The sequence below is a fragment of the Panthera tigris genome, chromosome A2, assembly GCF_018350195.1.
Source record: "Panthera tigris isolate Pti1 chromosome A2, P.tigris_Pti1_mat1.1, whole genome shotgun sequence".
NCBI classification, from domain to species: Eukaryota; Metazoa; Chordata; class Mammalia; order Carnivora; family Felidae; genus Panthera; species Panthera tigris.
Window position 1 is genome coordinate 3,253,904 of NC_056661.1, and position 22,724 is coordinate 3,276,627.

At 58.7% G+C, this 22,724-nt stretch overlaps 1 protein-coding gene across 1 annotated transcript in view; it reads right to left on the reverse strand.

The window, feature by feature from the left end:
* SH3GL1 (SH3 domain containing GRB2 like 1, endophilin A2) overlaps positions 1-21,724 on the reverse strand; it is a 30,358-nt gene extending 8,634 nt beyond the window's left edge. The window contains exon 1 of the mRNA XM_042977797.1: positions 21,521-21,724. Coding sequence (XP_042833731.1) covers positions 21,521-21,565 — 45 coding nt within the window. The 5' untranslated portion in view covers positions 21,566-21,724. The remainder of the gene's footprint in view (positions 1-21,520) is intronic.
* Between the last annotated feature and the right edge of the window lie 1,000 nt (positions 21,725-22,724).

A 22,724-nucleotide genomic window follows, 5' to 3' on the forward strand; every position in this document is an offset into this window, starting at 1 on the left:
GGGGGTGGGGGAGAAGCACGGGGACAACTGTCCACACCGGCAGGCACATCTGTGTGCGGCCACTTGGTGGCAGCTGGGGAAGTGGCACGAATCCTGCTGAGTGGGAGGAAGCCAACAGCAGCCTCGTAACCGAATCATCTCTGCAAGGAAACCTGATCGATACACATGACACGGAAAATGAAGGGGCCGATCTGCAGGCTCAATGACCTGGGCAGGTGATCTGCTTTGATGATCTAAGGGCTTAAGGGGAAAAAAAAAAAAAAAGGAAGAGGAGGCTGGCACAGAGGAGCGGGGAGAAGGGGGGACGAGCGGGGCTGCTCGGGGCCACACGGTCTCAGATGGGGGCTAACGTTTTCCTACTCGTGTCCTACACTGTGTCCAGCCACCTCGTGCCCTGGTGGCCTACTTGTGACGCTCAAGGACCACCTCCCAGGCTAACACTGGAAGTCACCTGACCTCTCCCGGCGCACGCTTCCCCTCCTGCCTCTGCCTAGCTGACTTGGTCCTGCCCATCTGTGGGCGTTAGGGTGACATTCCCCACACCATCCTCAGACGTGAGGGCGAGCCCAGGGCCAGGCGTGGAGGGGAGAAGCTGCCGGTAGGCACTGCTGGAGAGCCCGAGCGACTGGCCTGGAATAGGTGATGGAAACAAGGGGCCAAGGGGAGCCCGGAGGGCCCAGGCCCAGTCACTCTAGCCCGGCCACTAGGGCGGTGGCCCTCGACTTGCCATCCTGGGGATCCGGGCCAGTGACCAGGCCTCCTGGCTCTCAGGTGTGAGCACCTGCTGCCCCAGTCAGCGACGGCTGTCAGGAGGGGGTGGCAGGCCGGCACTAGCGGTATGGACCGGGCACGGGAGTCCGTCCTGGCCTTGAGGAGCGCCCCTCCGGCACGGGAGAGGAGACCGTCAGACGTAAGAGCAACGGAGAGAAGAACGTGGTAAGAGTCACAGAGGAGGTGTCAATACGCCCAAAGGGCAGCAGGTAGTGGCCGCAAAGCCAGTGCTGTCTGAGCCGGACCTGAAAGGCCGGGTCCCAAATGGCAGGGCCAGGCCGGGTGGGCAGAGAGAGACATGGGCGAGACGCAGGTTCGGGCCACGAGGGCTGCCGTTCCTGGACTACTCAGTGCCGGGCCCCGTATCTACTCAATGAGGACGCAGGGACCAGAGGGCCCATTTAACAGATGAGGAAACGAGGGTGACAGGCCGTGGAGCTGTATGTGGAGACGGGAGCTGTGCTCAGACCCACGGGACCTGCCGGTCCGCCTACGCGGTGCCCTGTACTGGACGACCGGTGAGCGACGGAAGGAGGGTGAGGCCCGGGGCCTACACAGGGCCTCCCAGGGCTATGAGGAGGGGTCAGAATGCGGTGTGCACCAGGCCTGGACGTGGGAGGCCCCAAGAGGCCACAGGCAGAGCTGAGAAATTCCTGAGCCAGGGTGACTTCATGGGGAGGGACCCGAGGACGGACACACTCTCTCCAAACCCCTTCCCACTTGGCCCGCCCTCCCTGCCGCCTCCTGACATCTGGAACGCTCTGAGCAAACGCGGCAGAGCGGCCCCTCTCGGGTCTTCCGTCTCATGACTCAGAACCACGGCACGCGCAGGGCGCGGGGCTGAGCTTGTCTGCTGCCCTGCCCAACGAGAAACTGCGGGGCTCCTCCAAGCTCTCCTTCCTCCTCCCACCCCCCTGCGCCCCCACCTAGGGGCGCCGGCAGAGACACAGCTGGTGTCCTCTCTGCCTAACGGGACTCTCTCTTTCTGAAAAGGCAAGGCGAGGCGAGCCGAGTGTGCTTCTGCGGAGGCGACGTGTGTGGTGCCCGGCTGCCCCAGAGCCGCCTTCTCTCGATGTGTCCGTTCCCACCCGGAAACCTTCCGTGGCCCCCGGCGTGCCCAGGATACTCGGGACAGTTTCCAGAGGCCGGGCCCTCGGGGCCTCGTGAGTTCTCCGAAGAACTGAAGAACCGCTCGCTGACTGGGGCGGAGCTCCCACTGGCTCTGAGAGCAAAGGTCACAAGACGCAGGGCTGGGCCACCGCCCCGGGGGTGAGGGAGAGGTGCCACTGAAGTAGGGGCCACAGAAACATCATCTGTGCCCAAATGAACCTTCCCGCCCCTCGTGGGTGGAGCAGGAGGATGTGAAGACGTGTCAGCGACAGACTGGAGGTCTTGGCACCGAGCGACACGTTATCCGTCGCAGGCGCTTCGTAAATATTTGTGCGCTAAGTCGCCACCCCCTCTGGTAAACCCCACGGAGGGAAGGGCTCCGACAAGTCAGAACTTCCTTAGGCGTACCGGGAATTCTGCAATTTCCCCGTACCCTTCGGGCTCAGGACGCACACTTCCTCTCCTCCTAGAGATCAAAACTCAGTGTTTCCTCAACTGCAGCTTTTGGTGAAACGGAGCAGTGGAAGCGATCAACCAGGAAAAGTCTCCCGACGTTACGTTCCACACAGAGGCTCCAAACTGGGCATGGTGGCCACCAGATCAGGCCCCGGCGAGCAGACACACTTCCGCACGCAGTATGGCAGGGCCTCACGGGAGCCTAGTATTGGTGCCAGAAGACAGTGGCCTCTGAAAGCCGGGGCGTTCCCTCAGCAGAAGGGGCAGTAGCGGCTGAGACGCTGGCTCAGAAGCAGAAGCCGGAGGCCCCCCAGACTGCAGGGACATGCCAGCTGCCGGTCTCCCGGCCAGACGGGACTGGCTGTCGTCTGGGGAAAGAGCCAGGAAAGCTGTGCAGAGGAGCCTGGCATGGGGGCCCCGGTCGGACCTGGCCTCTTGCCATCTGGACCCCCGTGGTTTTCTGCCACCTGCAGGACCGGCGTTTAGGTCACGTCTCAGGCGGGCTCAAGCCTCCCACCTCCCCGTACCGCTTGGCTCCTCGAGACGAAGAGCAGGGCCCCCGGGCTGGCCCGGGAAGATCGACACTTTGCTGTCTGGAAGGCGGTGAGCCGAATGCCGCGTGAACTCCCAGCTGCCGCTTCCCTGCCTGGCACATGCTGTTCAAATGACGGGGGAAGGCCCTGGAGTCACCTGTCTGGCTTAATCCAGAAGTCTGAGCTAGCCATGGCCACTGCACTGGGAGCAAAGCAGGAAGCGAGCATCGGGAAGAACCGACTGGAGAAGGAAGTGGCGAGGCAGACGGGGAGAATCACTCAGGGACTGTCAAGGCGGAGGGAGTGACGAGTCAGGTGACGAAGCTCTGGGTGTCGCTGTCCCCGAGACACAAGAGGGATGTCGCTGAGGCCTGGTCTTCAAGCCCCGACCTCTGCTTCTGCAGGCAACACAGTCCGAGCACCAGCCGGGAGAGGCTCCCACAAGGCAGACGCCCAGGAAGCTGCCCCTTCGGCTCCAGCTAAAAGGATTTTTCTTCACTGACTGCTAAGTCCCGGCCCACCCTCCCCCACACGGTCACACGAATTTCCTAATGAGGTTCACGACACCTAGGAGTCTGTCACGAGGTCCCTTCGTGCCCCCTCCACGTGCCTGAACCAGGCCTGCCCCCTCCCTGGTTCGGACTCTCCTCACCCCTCCCTGGGGCCCGGGGAGCCTCCACACTGGCCTCCCTCCCCGGGCCTTGCTCCTGCCTCCTGTCCAGGACTCTCCGTAAGCCAAGTCAGGGCCTGCCACCCTCTCCAGGCACCTGCCCGGGCTTTGCCTGCACCCCCAGGACTGCTTCCGTGCCCCCAGTCCATCACTTCGGCCTAACTGCTGGGGGGAGCCAGAGGCCCCAGCTTCAGTGTGATGTCCTGTTAGAGGCCCCCAGGCCCCCCCCTCAGAGCACTCTCCCTAACTCTGGATACCACGTTGGTCCCTAGCTGACAGCACACTCCCAGGGTGCAGGGACCATGTGTCTTGCTTTCTGCCCCAAGCCAGCAGGTTGCATGGGCTTGATGGATACCATCGGACTGGCTGGCCCCTCTTCCCACCTACAAAGGGTCGCTCTTGGACAGGACAGGGTCAGTGTGGTGTGCTGGCCGTGCCCCGGCTGCTTCCCTTCAGGGCCGCCCCCCCCCCCCCCCCCCCGCCTCCCGAGGAGGGGCTAACGAAACACAGGCGCAGTGGCACGGACCCTCCCGGAGGCCAAGTGAGGGGCCGAGAGGAGGCAGAATGGGCACAGGCAGCTGCAAGTCGTCTCCTGTTGCTTCAGGGTCCCAGCCACCAAACGTACAGAGCTGGCCTCAGCCCTGCTTCAAGGAAGTGCCTGTCCCTCCCCCAAGGTGACTCAGCAGTCCTAGGAGATGGAGTAACCAGAAACTCGCCCTGCCCGGCCTGGGCTCCACGTGCATGGTGTGGGGACAGGGCAGGCTGAGTGTCGGCCTGCGGAGGGCCCAGGCTGGCCAACACTGGCTACAGACAGGGATTTCCCCTCCCAGTCCGTCTGGCCAGGAGCCACAGGACTGAGCACCCTCCCCACGCACCGTGGTGGAGCAGTGACCTCTAGTCCTAGTCTTGGCTCCTCTGGGGACCCTCCCGGTTTCCTTGTCAATGAAATGGAGTGTTGGCCCAGGTTCAACTGTAAAGATCGACAATCCTCGGATTTCCATTAAGATGCCAGAGCTTCCCCACAAGGAAGCAGAGGCCACTTAACAAAACTGGCCCTCCTTTTCATCCACAGTTAACCAGGTCGCTGATCGATTATACAGAATCTGGGGGAGGAAGTGGCCCTGCTGGGTGCTGGGGAAAGCCGGCTTCCAGCTGAAACACTCATGGCTTGGAGAGGAAGGCAGGACAGCAGGAGCTGAGAGTCACACAGCACAGATGATGATGTTCCGCGGTCCTTCTGTCATCCTTGAGACCCCAAAAGTAACGGAAAGAGCCACCTGAGACCTCCAGCAACCACCGGGCCCAGCTGCAGCCTCTGAGCAACTACCTTCACCTCACAAACAGGACAACTAAGGCCCAGGAGGCGAGGTGCCTTGCTCAGGGCCAGGCAGTGTGGTGCACGCTGTGAGTGAGACCAAGCCGGGCGGAAGGGGTGACTGAGCCCCGAAAGTGTTAAATCACCCGTCTCCGGAGGCTGCCCCTGCACTTCTCTGGCTTGTTTCCTTGTTTTCTTTTCCCTCCCTCCCTTTCTTTCTTTTTATTTATTTATTTTAAGAGAGAGAACACAAGTCGGGGAGGGGCAGAGCAAGTGGGAGAGAATCCCAAGCAGGCTCCATACCACCAGGGCAGAGCTCCATGCGGGGTTCGAGCCCACGAACAGTGAGACCATGACCTGAGCCAAAGTTGGATCCTCAACCACCTGAGCAACCCAGGCGCCCATTTCCTTATTTTCAGAGGCTGGGTGTCAGGGCTCTGGGTGCAAGGGAGCTGATTAATAACGAGCACTGGTCTGCTGGGGACTGAGGTCGGCCCTTGGGGTGGGCTGCAAACCCCAGCCCTCCCACCAGCAAGTGTGGGGCTGATCTTAGGCCCCTGCAAGCGGGTGGTCGGGAGGACCTTTCCTGCTCCTGGATGTCAGGCCAAGGACCCAAGTTACCTATGCTGGCCCAGGGGCAGGAGACCTGAATTCAAGGGCCGGCTCTGTCCTGAGCCTTCTGGAACTTGACACAATACCCATGGCTCAGGGCTGACACGAGGCCAAAGCTCCCAAACACCAAAGAGCCCTGGACAAATACCAGGGGTGTGCCAGACTGGAGCTCTCCGGGGGGGTCCACCAGTCTCCCTCATGCAGAACCCTTCCCGTGGCACGGTGTTGCTAACCTGGGAAGAACTGGATAGGACTCCCTCGCCCCCACCTGCTGACTGTGGCTCTGCCCAGAACACACCCTGGGAAAGGGAGAAGCAAAGCCACAGGCCCGGCAGAGGGACCAGCAGACTGGGGTGGGGGCTCAGGCTGTGAGCTCCCTCTGCCTCCTCCCAGGACAGGTGGAAGGAACCAGGCCCGCCGACGGGGGGACTCTGAGCTGGGCCTGATCCCAGCCGGCATCCCTGACCGTCCAGACAGTTTTTACCAACTACCAAGATGCCAGCAATTGTCTGACGCTCGTCTCCTTGGAAAAGGCCACACGTGGGATTCATGACAGGGCTAAAATGTCTGGATATGTATCAGCCTTGTGCGTTTTATCGTCTCATCTTGGCGATGAGGCAGGAGGGCTGTGGGTCACACAACTGGGAAAGTCAGTTTCAGACGAAAACTTATAAAAAAGAAACACCCAGCCCACAGGCAAATGTAATAAATCCCCCGAGTCCTGCCTGGCCGGGCGGCGCCAGCCCCGCGTCGCTCAGCGGGTGCCGTGCGGTGGCCGCCAGCTGCCGGTCCACAGTCAGGGTGGCGAAGCAGGATTCTGCTCTGCGTGTGCAGAGACAATAAGAGTGTTCCACGAACTCCTCTTTTATCGATGGCAGAGCTGACGTAAGACTAACTCTTCAGGAAGAGACAGGAGATGAAGTTTGGAAATCCTGCTTGGAAGGCACAGACGCAAGGTCAGTATCAAACACGGGGAGCACAGCTTACCACACAAGGGGCTAGGCGCCCGGGCACAAGTCTCAATGAGGGGCCGTGAGTACCCCAACCACGACGAGCTAAGGTGACCGATGAATCGATCTAAAGCCCAGCGCCCCTGCCTCCTGGAACACAGAGGCCGTCGCTCCTGTCTCTAAGACCCCTTCCATTTTTAAAAGCCTAACTAATGAGAAGCCACCTCTTCCAGGAAGCCCTCCTGGTTCTCTATCACCTGCCTCCTTATCTAGGCAGGAGCGATGTGGCCCCTGGCCACCTGTCCCCTGGCACTACTGGCCCTTCTTTTCTCAAGCCCCCACCCCCTTCAGACATCACCTTGGACCAGGTTCACTCGAGCTGCGTCTTCTGTTCGGTGACGGCACCGCCTCATTCCCATCTCTTTATGGTCCTCTGCCCGCCGGACTGTGAACTTGAAGTGAGCAACCCCATCACTGCTGTGCCCACGCTTGAACCAGGAAGGACCTGACACGACCTCACACACCGCTCCGCGGTGGCAGCGGACTCAGGAGCTAGCGGACGGCAGCACCTGTCCGTATCCCCAACTTCCCCTTGGTGTCTGCTTGTGGGAAATTCAGGCCAGGCTGGCACTCTGGCTGGAGGCCGCCAGCCCAGCTCCCTGCTCTCCACCCCAGGTCTGCCCACAGCTGGCTCCCTCACCAGAGAGCAAAGGTTCGGGAAAATTTGCACAGAAAAAAATCTGAGCAAGCCAGGCCCGGGCTGGTTCGCATCCAGAGGACCCCACTCCCGGAACGGCAATGGTTTCTTATCGACAGGAACCCGCGTGAGAGCCACAAGTCTGTGGTTTGGGAGCACAGAACACAGGAAAGGAAGGCTGGCAGGCAAAGAGCCTCTAAAGACCAAACAGAAACACGCCAGGCTGGAGCTGTGTGGGACCGGGCCCACACACGCTCGGGGCGCCGAGGGCCGCTGTGAGGGCAGAGCTCCGACACGCAGCTCCCTGACACAGCTCCAGGCGGAGGCTCTGAGTGCGTGCTGAGGAATGTACCCTCACCCGGCTCGACTGCTCGCCTGTCATATCAGGGCGGTGACAACAGGCTTGGCTAACAGGTGACTCACGGCCACGGTGGCCCACGGTCCCCAAGACCGGTTTCTTCCAGCGTGGCTACAAAAGCACCTGGGCAGGTGCTGATCCCAGGACAGCACGTGGCAAGCAGGGAGAGGTGAAGCCATCAGCAGCTCTCAGCCCGGGAGACCAACCCCTGCTGTGTGTTTATGGCCGTGACCCTGCCCGACCACTCCTCTCCCTACACACCCCCCCAATTTGTCCAGGGGCACTCGCCCTTCTCAACTGCAAAGTCAGTCTCGAGAACTCAGAGCTGGGAGGAGTCTCGGGATCTCGGCACAGTCACCGCAGCACAGACCAGCAGGGCCGAGGAGAAGGGAGCGGCCGGGGTTAGGCCGGCAGTTCCGGCGGTCACCGGGGCAAACTGCTCCTGGGCCCCCAGCTGCCACCCACCCTTCTAGTGAACGGAGTAGGCAGACCTGTCCTTTCTCAGGATGCGCGGTCAGGCCTCGCACATGCACACGTGCGCACGCACACACACTCGCTGTCACCGTTCGTGCCCCGGCAGTGGGCGAGCACCCGGGGACCGTGCTGCGGGCCACAGACGGAGACGAGCCGTTCTCAGGGGCCCCCTTCTCCTCCCTCAGGGCTCATCTTCACTCCAGCAATGCCACCTGGGACAGCCTCACCCCCCTCCCCACCCCCAAACACCAACTTCCAGTGGGCAGCGTGCCTCCCGTGAGGAGCTGGGAGGGTGGCGGGGGCCTGGCTCCCATTAGGTACCGGGACAACCAATATCCATTGAGACAACAGATACCGTTAGCACGCACAGCCCGCCCTCCGGGAGCTCCTGGGAGGGCACTCTCGGCCCCATGACTTTATGCAAGAGGCAGCCCCTTCTGAGCCTCAGTTTCCTCACCTGTACCACAGGAGGTGGGGGCGACGTGCTGTGGGACTCAGTGTGAACGTGCTTTAAAAACCACAGACCACCCGACGCACGCACGCCTGCTGCTGGCTGCGGGGCACAAGACCCAAGGAAAGGCGGCCAGGAAGGCTGTGTGCAGGCAGCAGCCGTGTGCAGGGCCCCACGACTCCGACAAGGCCCAGAAACAGGATCTGCCGTGGGGCCCACGTGACAGGGGCAGTAACGAGTCCGCGTTCCTGGGGTGAAAGGCCTTCTGGGGAGCCCTCCTAGGAGGGACCCATGGCTTCCCACACACCCAGGCAGGGATAAAAACCACGTCCACAGCAGGCCGACCTGACGGCTCTTCCTCTGCCACAGAAGCCCCACCCGAGGGGACAGTGACGGAACCTCGACTCCAAGAAATCTCACAGCACCAACCACACAGCTGATGGGCTGTACCCAATCCCGAAGCTCCACCTGTGGGGCAGGGTGGGCGGGGTACCGAGCTGGAAGGAATGGGTAGGAAACCCCCAGTGGAGAGGGGCCCCTGGCACACAACTGCTCCACCAGTCTCCAGTCCGCCCTCTTCTTCCCGCTCTCACCCAGCCAACCAAGCCCGCCTGCCGGCCGGCCCTCACCACCCCCAAGTGGATTTCTACCCTCCATCCGGGCTAATGGGATTCCTGCCCCCAGCGCCCCCACCCGAGATCCCCGTCCTCCCCATTCTCCCGGATGGCGCTGCTGTGCGCATCCAGGCCGCACTTCCACGCAGGGAACGGAGTTTCACCCCCACGACGTGGGGTCAGGGTCGTGCTGCATTGGCCAAGACGGCAGTGCAATTCTGACTCAAGGTACTCTTCAATGAGGCTGTTTTTATTTTTTGCAGGAGAAAAGCAAGCCTGTCCTCCCAGTCTGGTGGTCTTTCCCCCCGGCCTTCCTTCTCTGTCGTCACCCATGTGATACACATCTGGCGTTGCCGCTTCTTAAGCTCGGAGCCGTAAGAGTGCTCAAATCCCTCTCCGCCTCGTGACGCGGGTCTAGCAGCCAGGGCCATGTCCCAGCACCCGGGGCTGCCTCCGCTTCCCCGGAAGGACCGACTCCACAGACTGTGTCTGGGCTCCCGGACGAGGGGTAAGAACCCAACAGGGCAGGCCAGTGGCCCTGAGGCTCCAACGCTGGGGCCTCACTCTAGCTGCGTGTGTCCTCTTTTCCTTTCTCCTTCCCACGTCCAGACGCAAAGCCAGCGCCCAGGGTCATCACCTTGGGAATCGTCCCTGGTCCCTCCCTTCAGTCTCCTGTCATAGGACCCTGGGTTACTGTATCAGCCCTATTTCAATCACTCAGTCACCCTGCAGACTCCTACCCTGAGCTGATCTGCTCTGTCCGGATGGGGATGGACAACTGGGGTCAAAGTCAGAAACCCGGATTCCTCCTTTTGAGAAACTTGCCCAATTCATTCAACGCATAATCATTAGATGTGCCAGATGTGGTAGAGGGGGAAAATTAATAATATAGCCACACCAAAAAAATGATAATAGAAGAGATCTATGCCAAGGGATAGGGAGAGCCTGCTTCCTCCTCGTGGGGAGAGAACCAGGCAGGGTTCACGAAGGAGATGGTCCTGAACTGGACTTTGAAGGATGGGTTGGGTGCAGAAAGGAGAAAGGGACATGGAGTGAGTAAAGGCAGAGACAAGGGGACACGGGGACCTGAACCAGTGCCGAGGGCAGGGGAGCTGAGGGCTGGCACGGAAACAGATGCCCAGGACGGGGTTCTGAAGCGCCCCTTCTCAAGATGTGAGGGGTCGTTAAGCAAAGGGTGTCTGGTGTGAGCTTCCGGGCTTCACAATGGGAAGAAAGGTGCCACTGGACTCGAGAGCTGCCAGCCTCCTTCTACACACCTGGCAGGAGCCCCGGGAGATGGAGACCCTACTGAGATGCTTCCTGTGCCGCGGCACCCTGAGGCTGACACGGTGGTTTTTGCGTAAAGCCTGAGCACAGAGCCAGTTTTCAAATGCACATTAAACAACGGTGACGGGGGATTGTCTACGAATTCACCAGCTCTTAAGTCGCCAAGGTGGGGGATCCAGGAACCAGGGAGTGACTCCTGCAGAGCTTCCGATTTGCTCCAAAGAGCACTTCAGTGGAAGCGGCTCTTGGAGGAACTGTTCTTAGCACAGTGACCCCCTAAGTGGACTTGGCCAAGTGCACCAGACCTATTTTCTGGTGGAGTCTGGCCATCAGGTTGGAGGCGAGAGCTAACGGAGGAGAAAACACACACGTGCGTGTGTGCACACACCCACCCCTTAAAGACTGAGCCGAAAACCCGTCTCTGGACAAGGCTTTAAGGCGGGGGACCTGTCTGCATTCCCTCTGGCTGCCACAACAAATTACTGTAACCTCAGTGACAAAACAACACAAGTTTCTAAACAATACGACACGTTAAACGACCCGACGCTGACACAACACAAAAATCTTAAAGAGGTCAGAAATCCGACGTGGACCTCACCAGGCTTGAGACCAAGGTGCCGGCAGCTCTGGGGGTTTCCACGCCTCTCCTGGCTTCTAGAGGCAGCTTGCGTTCCCTGGCTGTGGCCTGTCCTGTCCCCAAAGGCTGTGGAGCCGACGTGCCATGCTCCATTCTCCCTGGTCCTCTGTTCTGCAGTCACATTTCCCTCTCACCCCAGAGGGGACAGGAGCCTGCGTTTAAGGAGCCCTGATCAGCAGACGGGGCCCACCCGGTTAACTCCGAGTGGCCTCTGTATCTGCAGCTCCATGCTGCGGATCCCACCAGCAAGGGCTCTTGGCCAAGGCAGCACGCACGCAGGCTCTGTGGGGTGGGGACACCCTTAGGTTCACCCTGAGTCACTCCGCCTGCCACGGGAACTGCAGGCGGTTCTCGCCACTCATTCATAGCAGTTCTGTTCTAGAAAGTCCCTGCAAACACTGAACTGCTGAACGTGAAGCCGCTGCTCCTGGGAGAGATACTGGGGTTAGGTTTCTGTGAGCCTCTAGTCACGGCCGATCAATACATCAGCTTGCATCACGTGCGTTTCTGTTTAAAGACACCACAGTTCATACACGCTATTGACTCATCAACGTTGAACTCAGCCAACAGCGCGGTAACCCCGTCCCGAAGGAAGCTCACGGCGCACACAGGTTTCCACTAAACACACTGCCACAGGACGCTGGTTAACAGCCGGAGCCGAAACCAGAAGGCACAGCTGGGAATCGGCACATCGGGAGACTCTGCCGCTCTGATGACTGCCAAGTGCCCACGTACAGACAGATACTAGCGGGCAGGTGAGCTCTGACTGGATGCACCAGCCCAAGTGGCCCCGTGTGGCAAGACCGGATGCCAGGCGCTTTCTGCGAACTCAGCCTCGCTGTGGAGAACAGGACTGAGGACACAGCTGTTGAGGAGGTGACAGGCCGAGGACCAGATTAATTCTGTGAGGAGGACACAGGGCAGATGCAGGGCTCTGGGCTGCCTCCCCGGGTTTACCCACGGTTCGCCCTCCCCCTGGACGACCCCCAGCTTAGCCGGTGCCTCGGAGCCTCCGTGCCCCCCGCTGAGCTCCCTGGGCAGCACACTTGAAACATCGCCTGAAACATCACCGTTGTGAGTGTTCAGACACGTGACTCCCGCCAGCTTTGGGCTCAGGACTCTGGGTCATGCAAACTGAGTACGGGTTTCGTTTCGTTTTCCAGGCTGGTACCGCCGAAAACCTATATGGCTTCATTAAACGAGGTATAAGTCCAGAAAAACTGAGGCACGTGCCGGAGGGGACACCTGCAAGAGAGCTCACCGCCACACGGTCCGGAAGAACAAAAGCGCGCAAAGCCCTAAGTGCCCACTGGCAGGGGCCGGATAAGTGCACCGTGGCACCGTCATACCGAGGAAAGCCAGCCGGCCGAGCAGTGAACCTAGAGTTACATGCGTCTGGGGACACACGCGAAGGGGACACGCCCACAGTGCTGAGCGACACGAGCACCTCACGCCACTTGGAGGAGGGGTGAACTCGCAAAAACGATCCTGCGCACTTTTGGCGTTACTTCCGTGCAACAAAGGTGCAAATGAGGGCGGGGGCTTTGACTGTGACTGTATTCGTGCTGCACGAAGCTCCTGTGGGCACTTGGCCCTTGCGGTCCTTCCTCATCTCTATCTCTATGCTTGGAACACGTCACGATCCGGCAGCGATAGCAGGGACACAACGTAAGACACGCGTTGCGCCTAACTTCACACGTAAGCATGTAACTTAACGTTAGCTAGATAACGGCTACTGACGGAACACGACGTGACGTATCGTGACGCAGAGTACGTTCACGTGACCACGTCAATAGAACACAACGATGCGATCAGCGAAAAGTAATCAATACTGATCACAACAGCAACAACTCAGCGAGGCGCCGGAGAAGGGGCGTCCCTCCGCAACACCCCAGCGGCGGCTGGCTCCGGGCCCGGTGAGCGTGAGCCGTGAGCCACCAAGGGGAAGCTCCCAGAGGTCAACCCCGTGGGCTCTGCTGGAAAGCCGCGCCGACTCCTGGACTCCAGGGGCACGGCGGAGGCAACCGGGCAAAAGGACCGTCTCCGCGCCCTCCCGAGTCCCAGACACCCCTCCGGTCGGCAGCTTCCACTTAAGACTCCCACGCCTGCTCATCCCCAGGTGGTGGAGAGGTCCCACCGAGCAGCAGGGGCTGCCAGTGCCTCCCGGCCGCCCTGAGCCGAAGCCGTGCTCTGGGACAAAGCCGGGGCCTGCTGTGGGAGGCAGGGAGAGAACACCCGGGTGCCCTGGAGGCGCTGGAGCCAGAGACGCCCGGCTGGGAGCCTGGGACGACCGCCTCACACTTCTCCGCTGCGACGATGTTCCATGCCACAGCTGGAGGAGACAGACACCTGGATCTTCACGTCCAGGACCTCGCAGCCCGCCTCTATGGGGGGCCTCACTTGCATGCGTTTGGGGGCCCTGACCCAGAGGCCAGCTTGGCAGTCAGTGGGGAGCCCCAGCAAGTCCTAAACCCCTCGAAGATGGGCAAAAGGCCGCCCTGCGCAGGGGAGCAAGAAGAGACTAACCACAGCAAGGGCTCCTGAGCTCCCAGGAGGGAAAGGTGAACCCTAGGCCGGGCAGGTGAGGTTAAGCGATGGAGAAATCCACCCCCAGCCCCTCAGCGGCCCTCTTCTGAATCACAAAGACTGGCCTTGAAGGGCCAGCGCTGCACGGCTGCCTCCACAAAGCCCGGGCTCTGATGGGGTGAGGCCTTCGGGCTGACGGATGCCTGCCCGTTTGCCTTCAGGCAGCCATGGGGCCTCAAGCGGGGAAGGCGAGCGGGCGGAGGGGACCAGGAGGAGCTTTGGGTCCTTGGGGGTAAGAAGGAGCAGGAAGTTACCAGTTTCCTTCCCAAGGGGCTTCCTAAGAATGTGGGTCGTTGCTCAATCCCGGGGCTAAGGCCCAAAATGACAGAAAGTTCATCATCTGTTGCACTTTTGAAAAAGCAGGGCTGGGTGGAGGGCACTGGCAAAGATGTGAATTATGGGCCGAGGTGATGCTTGGGAACTCCTGGGGAGTAGCGACTGAATCGTGCACATTCTGTCGTGCCAATCTAAAGCCAAGGGGACAGTCTCTGAGCTCTGAATTATTTTTAAACCAGTTGGACCTGTTCCTGATGGAGGCTTGTCAGCCACTCTGCTCGCCTGGAGGTCCGCCTGGACCTGAGCAGGAGCCGCCCCCAGGGACACAGCAGCAGCCACGTCCCTGTCACTGTCCTGCCCCACTCCCGCTCTCAGAAGCCCACCATTTCCGACAACTTGGCCAGCAAGCCATGGCCCAGGCAAGCCCTGCTCCCTCAGGAGCTCGGGTCTGATGAGAAGAAAAGCACACTCTGGTGTGAGGATGTGTTTGGTGGGTGGCACGTGGGTGGCACGTGGGTGGAGACCAGCGGGCCGGATGCTCAGAGCACGGACAAGTCTTTCCAGCGGGTGGCCGCAGGAGATGGCAAGCACAAAGACACAAACAGGAAGTGGACAGGGAGACCGGGCTGGGTGGGGAAGGTAAGGTACAAGGCAGTAGTACAAGGTAGCCGGCTGGGCGGACACACCGGTCGGACTGCAGTGTGCCACCCACAAAGGGAAGGGGTGGGACTTAAAACCGGGACCAGGCAGGGCTCCAGGAGGCCCTGAATGCCAGGCCAGCTGGGGATGCTCACATTTCCCGCCTGTCCCAGGCTCTGCTTCCTCTAGGCGTGCTGACACCAAAGCTCCGGCATCTGCACCCACAACCCAGGACGCAACCATTTGCTCACTAGTGTGCGCAAACATCCGTCTGTCCGCCCATCCGATACAACACTGAGTGTCCGGGACAGGCCAGGGGCTGGGCTCAACTGGGCACACGGCAACGGCAGAACTACACGGGGCGCTACCCGCAAAGACTTAGGATCCAGTGACAAAGACGTCAATCCCAGCCCTTGACTGGGAAGGCAACTATGCAGGAGTCTGAGAAACAGGAACAGGGGCTCTGACTGCCGGGGGGCTGGGGAGATGCTGTGGGAAGGTTGAAGGGACACATGGGAGGGGAACTAAGGCTCACCAGGCCAAGGGCAGGGAGGGCTGCCGGGTGTGGGAGAACCACCCACAGCCTCTGTGACCCTCGGTGGACACGTCACATCGTCTGGCTGGACAGCACTCCCTACGACTGTGAGCCCTGTGGGGACAGTGGCCACGGGGCTGGCGGTCTCAGACACGGGGTGTGTGAGGCCACTGGAGGTGCTCGATCCCCAGGTGTGGAACTCTGAGCAGCTGGGCAGCGGCCCGATGCTGAGTCAGGTCCTTCGGAGGAAATCACACATCTATTTTCCTGCTGTGGTTGGGAGTCTCCGCGTGACCCCACTCTCAGGGCCCCGTCAGCAGGTTTTTTCTAGGAGCTGAGCGGAAAAGGAAGGTGGAGCTGTCCTCTGGGATCCTGCGTTCTGGAACCCTGGTTACTGCCTAACAGGAAACGAGCGGAAATGTACCCAAGCTGCAGTGCTCCTGAGAAGTGAGAAGTGGCCACCCAATCCAGCCTGCGAAAGCTTGGGACGGGGGTAGGGCAGGGACCAGGCGAGGGAGGAAGGGAGGGGGGAGGGAGAGGAGAGAGCAAGGAGAGAAGACAGAAGCCAGCTGCTGCCAGCCTGACACACTTCTCCACCCAGCTTGCCAGGGGCAGCCTTGAAAGAGCACCAGAAGAAGCTGCCCCTCACACTTCGCCAGCCAGGAAACGCCATTAGGGTTGGAGTTCGAGGGTAAAGACGCCTCAGCCGGCCTGCACAGCTCCCAACCCCCGGGGCAGACAAGGTCTGTGGCTCGAAAACTTCAGCATCACACTTTGCCTACAGCTTACAAATTTTACAAATTTCACCTTCGAAATAAGAAACAGAAGACTACTTTCCTCCCGCCAACCCCCTGGCTCCCACTTGCCACAGAGCCAGAACGTGCAACACGCTTGCTTCCGAAATCCCATGAAAGAAGTGGGCCACGGGGCCAAACTAAAAACTAAGTTTTGGGGTGCCTGGTGGGGGGGCCCAGGGGGTTAAGCGTCTGACTCTTGATTTTGGCTCAGGTCGTGATCTCACGGTTCACGGGATCGAGCCCAGCACCAGGCTCTGGGCTGACAGCTCAGAGCCTGCTTGGGATTCTCTTGCTCTCTGCCCCTCCCCCGCTTGTTCTCTCTCTAACAAATAAATAAAAGCCGAGTTTCCCCAGATTGGATCAGTTTCAAAATATTGGCAACAACAGAAGAGGAGAAGGGCTGAGACAGGCCAGAGCACAGCTAACCGGCCCGTGTCCTTGGGTCAAAGGCCATGGGACGCATGCCAGAGGCAAAGGGCAGGCCTGAGTAGGCCTGGTCACAACCGGCGTTTCCTCGGAGGAAAAACTCGAGCAGATGTGCATACGGGCACCTGAGGGGTGAACCGCTGAACTCAGAACCATCCGTACGAACTAGCGCTCAGATGGGGGCTCCACAAAGGGAAAGCTGGGGGGATGGGTCGAGGGGTAAACAGCACTGGCTCCTCGGTTCACTCGCTGAGTTCTGGGGTCTCAGAAATGTGACAGCCCCCAGTTTCTGAAACTGAGCAGGGAGCTGCTAGGAAACTCCTCACCTCACATGCTATTATTCAGAGGCACGTGGACTATAATTAAGTGTCCCATGGCTCTGCCTTCACACAGAGCCAGCTAAGTAGGGAGAAGAGCGCCCAGGCACGCTGACTGGTCTTTAATCAACACAGGGTTCTGAGTCAGAGGTGAACTTGCCACCTCACGCTCGGCGGGCACGGGGAGCAGAAGCAGAACACGATGCCCGCTTGAGAGGTCCTGCTTTGTTAACGAGAATACGCAGGATGCTGCCTGATTACAGAGAGCCTCCGTGACGGCGAACAGGGTCCTGTGAAGGTGGTCAGGTTCACCCAGCTTCACGGACAGGCCTGGGAACGGTGGGGTTTAAGGAGGTCCCAGGTTCCTTTGGGGGAGGGCAGTCTCACACCTGTTCTGTAGCTCCCCAGTCCAGGCCTGAAACACCAGGCTGGTCTGTCCACCAATGGAGCGGGACGGGAACATCTCGGTCCAGGGTCCCACAGGGATGTCGCTAGTTCAAAGGTCTTCTTACAAGGGGAGTCAGCAGAGTTGCTTCCGGCAAAGTTGGACTTAATCCAGATCCCATCTCACGTGGACACAGTAACAACCAAAGCCATCCCCGTGTCTGCTGCCCCAAGGCAGAGGGTCTTCCGGCAGTTAGCCTGCAGCTGCTGAGCTCAAGGGCCTGGGGCAGGGACCCCACTTTGCCTGTTGTGCTCAGCACACAGGTTCCGTGCTTTAATTCCCGCTGATGAGGGAGCTCCACGGTCCAGATTTTTTGCATCTAAGATCACTCCATGTTTATTACTTAACAGGCTAAACCCTTTGCTAGGAAATCAAGTGGGATTCCACACGATAAGGTTTAAAAAATAGGTCAGAGCAGGCAGGATCTGGGGACGTTCCAAACACCAGCCACATCTCCCTGATACTAATTACTCTAAAGGTTGGGGTCCTGGGTGCCCCAGCCCTTTCCCCACCTCATGCCTCTCAAAGGAAGTCTGATCTTTCCTCCTAGGCACAAACCCAGGGCCTAGCAAGCATCCAACGAACTTCAAAGCTCTGGGATATGGCAGTCATGAATTTTCCTCCTAGCTCTCACAGAACCAATCTTTCAGTTCAAACTCTCTCCCTCCTTTCAGGCCAAAAAAAAAAAAAGGAAAGAGAAAGAGAGAAAAGAAAAAAAAAAGTCAAGCCAGCATTCCAGGCGGCTGCCAACTCTATCCCTAGTTACACTCTCAAATCTGGCCCAGCCACAAGAAATATCAGAAAGCAGTTAGCAGTTTAGGTCTGGAAATTAATGTCATTTACAATGAGAAATGAACTTCCAAGTCTGGATCTTGTTAGTGGGGTCTCCTTACCCTCCTTAGGTCCCCAGAAATATTCAGACTAAAGCATCCCCCCCAGTTCTATATGTACATAAGTACCAGATGGGTGGTAGGACTGAGGCCTCAGACAGATGCCTGTTCCTTCCAGCATTTTCCGCTACAGATCCTTCACCGTGCCTCAGCCCAGCGGTGTCCAGTGTGCAACAAGAAAAGCTCACGAACTTCCCATTCAAGTCCAAACCAACCTTATGCGAGACTTGAACGTTGTCACCAGAGGTGAACTGGCACGGACTCTGCCGGGATATTGCCAGATACTAACAACTGGTTTGTTACCAGTATCCGCAGTGAGATCAGAAACTTTTAATCAATATCACAGCGTCAACTAGGAACCAAGCCTCTCCATTGCCCCTGGCTCTCCCACATCCACCTGGCTTCTAGTTCTCAATTTAGAAACAACACTGTTACAAGCCTCTGCCACGAAGAGCCTGTTTCAAAGCACTGTTTCTCAACCTCAGCGATCTTCACGTTTGGGGCCGGATAATTCTTTGTTGTGGGGAAGGCTGGCTGTGTACCGTGAGGTGTTTAGCAACCATCCCCGGCCTCTACGCACTCGATGCCAGCAGCACCCTCTCCCCAAGCAGTGACGACCAAAAACCGTCTCTGACATTGCCAAGTGTCCCTAAGCGGGTGCATGGGGGTAGGGGGCAGAGGGAAGGGGGGCAGGGTTAGTCACCCCAGCTGAGAAGCAACGATGCAAGCTTCTACCTTCTTAAAAATACCAGGTGCCAGAAGACACTCTGGGGTTCTGACGACGTGGGATCTGGATGCTGAGTTTTACGTGCCTGTCTCTCTGGGTATACGCGGTTATCTGTGTTTTGAAAACTAAGAAAAGCAGGTAGCTATCACAAGAAGGGCCCAGGAGAGATTTTGTTGTTGTTGTATTGTTTTTGTTTGTTTGTTTTGGTGTAATTATTCTCACTATTCTCAAATCTTAAAGCAGAGTTTCTCAGTCTCAGCACTAATGACGTCTGGGCCCAGATAATTCTTGGGGGTGGAGGCTGCCCAGTGCGTTACGGGGTGTTGAGCGGCATCCCGAGCCTCCACCCACTAGATACTAATAGGAACCCAAGTTGTGACAACCAAAAATGCCTCCAGATATTGCCAATGTCTCCTGGAGAGTAGAGAGAAATGTCCCCAAGTCTTTTTGTGTAAAAGGGGAGTGCATTTACGCTCAGGCCAGATGGAGACTGGCCGGCGGAAAGCATTATTGCCTGCTCACGCCGTGAGAGCTCAAGAGACATCAGCTGCCTCCTCATACCATTCTCCAGAACACCCTCTTCAACAGCTGACCCTCTTCTGAGGACAAGGGGATGAGAGGGGGGGTCACTGAGCGCAGACAAGAAACCCACAGGGAGACGCTGGACTTGTCCTGATAAACAAGAGATGCTGGGGGACTGCGGAAACTATTGCAGAAGGGAATGGAGCGCGGCCAGCATGATTCTTGAGAGCACGACTCAGCAGAGGGATTCAGGAGGCCAAGACAACCGCTCCCAGAGTAGGACGTGGCCATCGCCATTCTTGGGGGACGGGCCTCACGGAAGGGTGAGATCACAAACCGATCCACACCGCGCTTTCCAGGTTTCGACACGCTTCTCACAGATCTGAATGCGGGCCACCTGCTTCCCCCTGAGAGAAGGAGCCCTGGTGGCCGGTCTGAGCGGCCTAGCTAGCTCCTCTGGCACAGTGTGTCTGCGTGGGACAGTCCGGGCCACCAGCATGGGCCCTGATAGCTGGGGGTTGGGAGGAGAGGGCTTCTCCTGCAGGAGGGACTACATCAAGGTCCAGACAGCAGGCAGCCATTCCCAGGTGCTCTGGTCAAGCCCTGGGGGTCCGGCGCCTGTTGGGCAGGGTCTAACCCAGGGCCGGGTCACTTAATTCCATCCTGCTGGGGCAAAGGGCTGTACCCTCAGCAATAATCCTAGAACCCCTCTGGATTTAGTCTCTGTTCCCCCAGGGGTCAGCCATCATCTGGGGTTTGCCCTGAACACGAGGGTCATGACTTTATCCATCAAGGGACAAAAGGTACCAGCTGTGTGACTGTGGACTCGTTTCTCTTCCCTCCCACTGGACTTCTCCAAATTGTGGGAAAAGCCTGGTTGGCCAGCGGGGCCCACACAATCCCTAAGACGGTCGCTCGTTCTGTGGATTCTACCCACACAAAGTCCACACCTACGGTTCTGAAGCTGGGATGGAGGAACCAGTGGGATTCAAGGAATCTGGGGCTTCCTGGATCGCAATTAATAAACTGAATTTCCCACGTGCCCAGCTTTCACCAGATTAATGAGCAGTGGGGCCTGGCCGTTCCAAAAAACCTATCCTTATCGGTCACAGGTAACGCACATCAACGACTGGGTTCGGCATTCCACCTCCGGGAATTTATCCTACAAATCCAATCCCACCCGTGACCAAAGACAGTCACTGGCTAGGGGCGCCTGGGTGGCTCCGTCAGTTGGGCGGCCGACTTCGGCTCAGGTCCTGATCTCACGGTTCGAGGGTTCGAGCCCCACATCAGGCTCTGTGCTGACATCTCGGAGCCTGGAGCCTGCTTCCGATTCTGTGTCTCCCTCCCTCCCTCTCTCTCTCTCTCTCTCTCTCTCTGCCCCTCCCCTAGCTCACACGCACACTCTCTCTCTCTCCTGCAAAAATAAATAAAAATATTAAAAAAAATTTTTTTTAATAAAAAAAAAAGACAGTCACTGGCTATTCAGATCAGTATTGTTTGTAGAAAACGACTGGAAACAATCTACACGCCCGTCAACAGACGCCTGGTATACCATGAGCCCATTAAGAGACCAAAGAAATTCTAGGGTATGTTCTAGGGCCGTAGTCCTGGGGTAGGGGTAAGAGGGGAGTTCTCCGGGGGCATCTGGTAGCACAGGGAGGTATCTGTGCTGTCAGGATGGGGGGGGGGTCTTCTGGAAGCAAGTGGGTGAGGGCCAGGCTGCCCCCACGGCAGGGAACCATTTGAGATGGAGAATTCCAGCTGTAATGTCATCTCCAAGACACTGAAGGAAAAGCACACAGGACTCTGTGTTTTTAAAGGAAAGGCGTAAGCATATCTTCGGAGGGAGGCATGAATCGTCCGTGACCGTCTTTGCCACCGGGGAAAGGGACGGGACGCCTGAGGGACCAGAGGGGGAAACTGACTTTCCATTCCACCCTCTGGCACAACCTTGTACCGGGTCCATCAAAGGGGGGTTCTGTTTGTTTGTTTTTAAGTACCACTCCAGACGCAAAGTTTCCCTGCCCCTGGGCTCTCTGGCAAGAGTCCCGAGTCGACAGCCTCCGGAGGGTTTCTTCCCCTTCCTTCTTTCCTCCCTCTTTGACCTTTCAGAGGAGGGGAGGGGAGGCGAAGAGGGGTCCAAGTCCCGGGTCAACCTCTGGGTGCGTTTCCGCCCCCCCCCCCCCGGGGGTCTGCCCACCCTCCTCGAGGAGACTGGAGCCCACATGGCGGGCTGGGCCTGGGTCCCCTCGCTCGCAGCCCCTGTCCCTCCTGGGCTCTGCTCACCGAGCGGGGCACGCGTGCCAACGTCGCCCCCTCGGTGCCCGCGGCCCCCTCCCGAGTCGGGGTCGGGCCTGGTCTGACCCCCGACTCCGGGCAGCCCGGGGCCCGAGGCTCACTCCCCGCCTCGGCCTCCGCTCACCTGGCTCGCCTTGTAGAACTGCTTCTTCAGCCCCGCCACCGACATGCTGCCTTCCGTCGTGGGGGCTCCCGCCCGAACCGGAGGGACCGCGCAAGCGACAAGCTCCCGGGCGCCGCCGACACCCCGCGCGCCTCAGCGGGCCCCCTCGGCGCCGCCTCCACCGCCCTCTCGCCAGCTCCGCGCCCGCCCCAGCGCCGCCTCAGCCCCTCGCGCGCCCGCGCGGCCAGGATATTACATGGCAACCGCACACTTCCGGTGCCGGCTGGCGCGCGCCCCGGGCCCCGACTGCGCGCGCGCGCCCCCTGCCGGCCCGAGAACGCACGCGCACTTCGCCTGCTCTGGGGCGGCCGCCTCCGCCAGCGAGGAGACAGGAGCGAGCCTAGAGAGTCCGTGGAGGCTGCAGCGACCCCTGGGGTCGCGGAGGTAGTCTTAACGTTTAAAGGAAAGGCGCTTAAATCCTTCCGGGGAGGTTGGGAGGCTGAAGGTTTACAAATCTCCAGACACCTGTTTGCTAATCTCGGCTAACCCGGTTCTCCGCGCGGTTAGTCCCTCCCCCACACACCGCCTTCCACCCTGCAACATGCTCATCCATTCAGTGGCCCAAGTCAGACATCAGCGTGTCACTTCTCCTTTCTATACCCACTGTCCTCCCTGCCCTGACCAGACCATCCCACCAGCCTCCTCTTGGTATGCCCACCTGCAGGTTCCCCTCTAATTTCCCCCCTAAAACACAGACAGAAAGATGCTCTATAACACAATTTCTATCATATCAGTCTACTGACCTCAGAATACCCTCAACTTCCTAGCATGGCCTACAAAGCTTGCAAATTTTGGCTCTATCAACCCTTCGGGCTTCAGCTCTCTTCCTTTTCTATAACCCATGATCCCTGTTTCCTGTTGACCTTTGCTAATGTTGTTCCTTTCTTGCGTATTCTCCCCCAACCTTTCCCCCTGATCCTATGTGTAAAAGAGAAATCTGTTTGGAATGTCACCGTCTTCAGGAAGGAAGTCTTCCCAGATTGATACATGTTACTTGATAGTTTTTACATCAGTTTTTATTGAATTCAATTAATTGGAAGTTACTAATGAATTGGAATGAACAAGTTAATCCAAAAAGAGGAACAAGAAAGTGCTAGAGCTGAAGTGTTTGCGACTTCAGTACCGAGATCTCCGACAGATTTGGGTGCTTTTTCTCAAGCAAAGA